Raw genomic sequence first — 3,803 nt, 5'->3', positions numbered from 1 at the left:
TTCCATTAAATATGAAACCAACTTTAAAATAAGCACACGAAATAAATATCTAATTAAGTACAAATGTAGATATATGACAAGATGTCAAAACAAGGACTTTAAATGCCCACGTTAGTAAATATCTACAAGTTCGGTAGCCTAAGGCTTGAACCTACGTACAGTGTTCATCCAATCCACGTGCACATTTGTAATATCTAAATAGTAGCATTTATTCCTTTCATAAATAGTGCATGTACAGGTACTTATTTATATATGTGTGGGTCATACAGTGTGACATTCATATTGGTCAACTCGTATTCGTTACATGCAGTCCAACCAACTATTAATACAAACCGTTTTCCAAGAAATTTTAGAAAGTAGGAAAGACAGCTAAAAATATGCAGATTACGTAGCCCTTCATACTTAAATTCCAGTTTTTGTGTGTACACTGCATATGTATGTGTGTGCTGTAGGATATAAATAGGGCTGAATGTAAGGGTTAGCTAACCATTTAAACCTTTAAACCCTCCATTTCAACCTTCACTTCTTTGCCAACTCCAGAGCCGGAAAGTTAATTTTCTGCATAGCTCCAGTTAACTAAATAAATTTACGGTTTCATTTCAAGAGAGGCTGCTAATTAAAGAATCAAGAATGACTATTTGTACTATTTCGTAAGTTTTTTTTGTTTGTCAAATATGATAGATTGTTCCCTCTTACAAATATCTTAAAATGTTACTACTTTTCTCAACGTGTAGCCTTCGTTACCAAATCGCCAGCCCGGTGGAGGGATGGAATGTTACCATTCATGGATTGGATAACGAGCGGAAGGAAAAATTTCTTAACAAATTTCCGAAATTCCAGCAGAAAACAGAGGATGTCGCTGTATTTTTGGGACCGGAAGAAGAGCCTACATTTCGACATGGCAGCTGGCAAAATGACGAACCCATCCTTCACATTATTTCCGTCTCCTTCCTCAACACGCTTGCATTTTTAGGTAACAATTGACTTTAATGTGAAAAAATATTTGCCAATATAATCCCAGCACAGTATATTAATGATAATTTGCATATGTGTACATTTTTTTCCCAGGATTCCAAGTGAAGGACTGCATTTCCAAGAGGGACAACCAGACCGGAAAAACCACAATGTGGACACTAGAACTGCAGTAACTTTTTACAGCGATGATACAAAATTTCGACGTTTGCTAGATTTCGTGTGCTTAGATCCTTTCTATATCAAGTAGGTATTCAATTAAATTTTGGGAAGTGTTTCAAAATTAATATTCTTGAAGTTAACATTACAAAATGTTAGTATAATTACGTATTAATACTTTTCTGGAAATAAATCCCACATTCCTGCAACTATCTAAATATATACTGTACTTGCATAATTAATTATTATTTCCCGGGGGTCGGTAACCTTCCCGAGCTACACAGTATGTAACGATTAGGCGCCGACGAAAAGGTACCGAAATGCAACGCTACTTCGTTAATGAAAAGGTACCGAAATTTCGCAGTTAGCACCAAATCAACGCTATTTCATTGCCTACTCATTGGTACTGAATATTCCGTGCGGATTTGGCACCGAAATGTAGGTGTATAATCGGTGCTCGTTAGTGAACGTTGATACCCAACCTGATCGGTACCATTGATAAATTTCGGCGCCGAATCGTTACATTATGGTGTTCAATTTCGTTAGTTTTTCGGTACTAGGATTTGGCAGCTCGGGTTAGGTTTACACTTCAATTAATCACCTTCTTTCTTATTAAGTATTTCGGATACGTTACCGGATACGTTAAAAGAGTAACTTCCCTTTTTAGCATAACATATTAAACTATTCTATGTGTCATATATATATGTATATATGTATGTATGTCGTTCTCTTACATAACCTGAAAAACAAGTAAAAAATTACATGCGGGTAATGTACAGATACATGTTTTTTAATAACAAAGTCTGATAAGTACGTACTAATACTTGCTTGCACCCATATTAATGTGGGACTCTTATGTCTGGGTTAATAAGCAAGGTATTATAAGGTGTTAGATATTATAAGCAATTATCTAGCATAATGATTTCCTCATATTGATAAATATATTTCCCTTTCATCTCGACATTTCAAGTACTTATAGAAAAAATTTCAGAAATTGCAGCCACCTTTAGGTACAATTTAAATGCATAGTTTTCTTGAATCAAGTATGCATGATCTGTGTCAATCTTTTAAATATTCCATAAAATACTTAAAATGCAGAAATTACAACATACCACCAGAGATGGGCCCGGACTAATTTTGGCGTCATCAATTTTGATGATTTTTTCAGAGGCATGACTTCACAATGTTTAAGGAATGGATTAGGAATTCAGATTTATCGACGATGACGACAGCGCGAAAAATGCAGGCGTCACTAATCCGCCTCCAACTACATAGCTCCAATCTTCCATACCACAGTATTCGGCACACTCAACAAGAGTGTTATCGTGTAGTCAATCACACACTCAAAGTATTGTACTTTAGTCTCCTTATTCAAACAAAATAAATTGTTCCCGCCCATCCCAGCATACAACCTGTGCGCCCTAACAGACCTAATCTTCCTCCTGAGGAGTCTCACTTCCCCTCTCAACCCTAGAGCATACCCTCTCCCCTGCAATCTCAAAACCTCCCTCGAATCATCAAACAATTTATGAGTAAGGGGCCACGTAAGATTTACAATCGCCGCAACCACCGCAGATACCGAAGGGTTAAAGACAAACACCATAAACGGCAACAACTTGTAGAAACGTAGCGTAGCAAAATTCGAAAATACAAAGGCAAATAATCCGACCAGCATTAGCGCAATTGTTCCCAGCTCCTGGTATCGCGCGATTGGTTTGTACGCTAGTTGAAGGTGAATATGGGTCCTAAGCAAGCAATGAATTCGGTCCACGTGGTCTATTTTTTGCCGCGAAAGACCAATTCCTTTCGACTGTAGCAATAGGGTCGAGAGGATGTTGTTCATGACTCGCAACCCTGAAAGAAAGAGGAGGATGAGGAAGCTGAAAATGGAGCAAATTTCGAACACATTCATGATCACGACGACATATCGGAGGACGTGAAGGGCCATCATGGCGGGAAAGGTGAGATTTAAAACGGAGGAGATGTCGGTCACTACTAGGTACATTGAATCCCAGCTCATCAACATGTCAGAGACTACGCTGAGGTAGAAGTATCCAACGAAAACGCGAACAGTAGAAAGCAGGGTGATCTTTTCGAGGTCGAAACGCGGTGTGGGATGAGGAACTTGAATACGGCGAATTCCTGTGGATGCAAAAAAAATCTTGTTTTATGCTAAAGATTGAAGCAGGAAGAAATTGCACAACTACTGTTTCCAGGAATTTTTAGAAATTATCCATGTACATAAAATGTGAATATGTGGATAATTAAGTTGAAAACTGAAACTTAATTGAGAATTTTTATAACTGCGGAAAACAACTGTGTTCCACCTTCAAATTGTCTCAATCTGTGAAAATCATATGTTCACAAACAATTCAAATTCAAGTTAAATTTCCATGTACTAACCACAACCCTCAGCCCAGTCCTTTAGATCTCGTTCAATTTTATGCAATTGATTCCACCCAATCGCCGCTCCATCCCCGTAAAGCGTTGTCATTAGATACATCACAAAGCCGAACCAGTTTAGCACCCCTAGAATCGACCTGATCACAACTATGAATAAATGTCTTGATGGGTCAGGGCGAAATATTTGCTGGTAAATAAAGTAGAAAAATGTGGACTGATAAATTATGCTCACGCCCAGCATAAAGTTGACGTGCCAATAAAGGACAGAT

The 3,803-nt window shown here is 37.9% G+C and overlaps 1 protein-coding gene across 1 annotated transcript; it reads left to right on the top strand.

Moving 5' to 3' along the window:
• The first annotated feature begins 488 nt into the window (after positions 1 to 488).
• Positions 489 to 1,351, top strand: LOC110850095. The gene is made up of 3 exons (XM_022097578.2): positions 489 to 650; positions 735 to 973; positions 1,069 to 1,351. The coding sequence occupies exons 1-3, from the start codon at positions 631 to 633 to the stop codon at positions 1,146 to 1,148; spliced, it is 339 nt and encodes a 112-aa protein (XP_021953270.1). The 5' UTR covers positions 489 to 630; the 3' UTR covers positions 1,149 to 1,351.
• The last annotated feature ends 2,452 nt before the right edge of the window (positions 1,352 to 3,803 follow it).

The sequence above is a fragment of the Folsomia candida genome, unplaced genomic scaffold (genome assembly GCF_002217175.1).
Source record: "Folsomia candida strain VU population unplaced genomic scaffold, ASM221717v1 Fcan01_Sc005, whole genome shotgun sequence".
In the NCBI taxonomy this organism is placed as follows: Eukaryota; Metazoa; Arthropoda; class Collembola; order Entomobryomorpha; family Isotomidae; genus Folsomia; species Folsomia candida.
This window is presented reverse-complemented; position numbering and strand designations above follow the sequence as displayed.

Bases quoted from the DNA above. Each gene is read 5' to 3' on its own strand.
- LOC110850095 (XM_022097578.2), top strand. From the start codon at position 631: ATGACTATTTGTACTATTTC. The intron at 651-734 runs GTAAGTTTTTTT...CTCAACGTGTAG, and splicing joins ATGACTATTTGTACTATTTC to CCTTCGTTACCAAATCGCCA. The intron at 974-1,068 runs GTAACAATTGAC...TTTTTTTCCCAG, and splicing joins CAACACGCTTGCATTTTTAG to GATTCCAAGTGAAGGACTGC.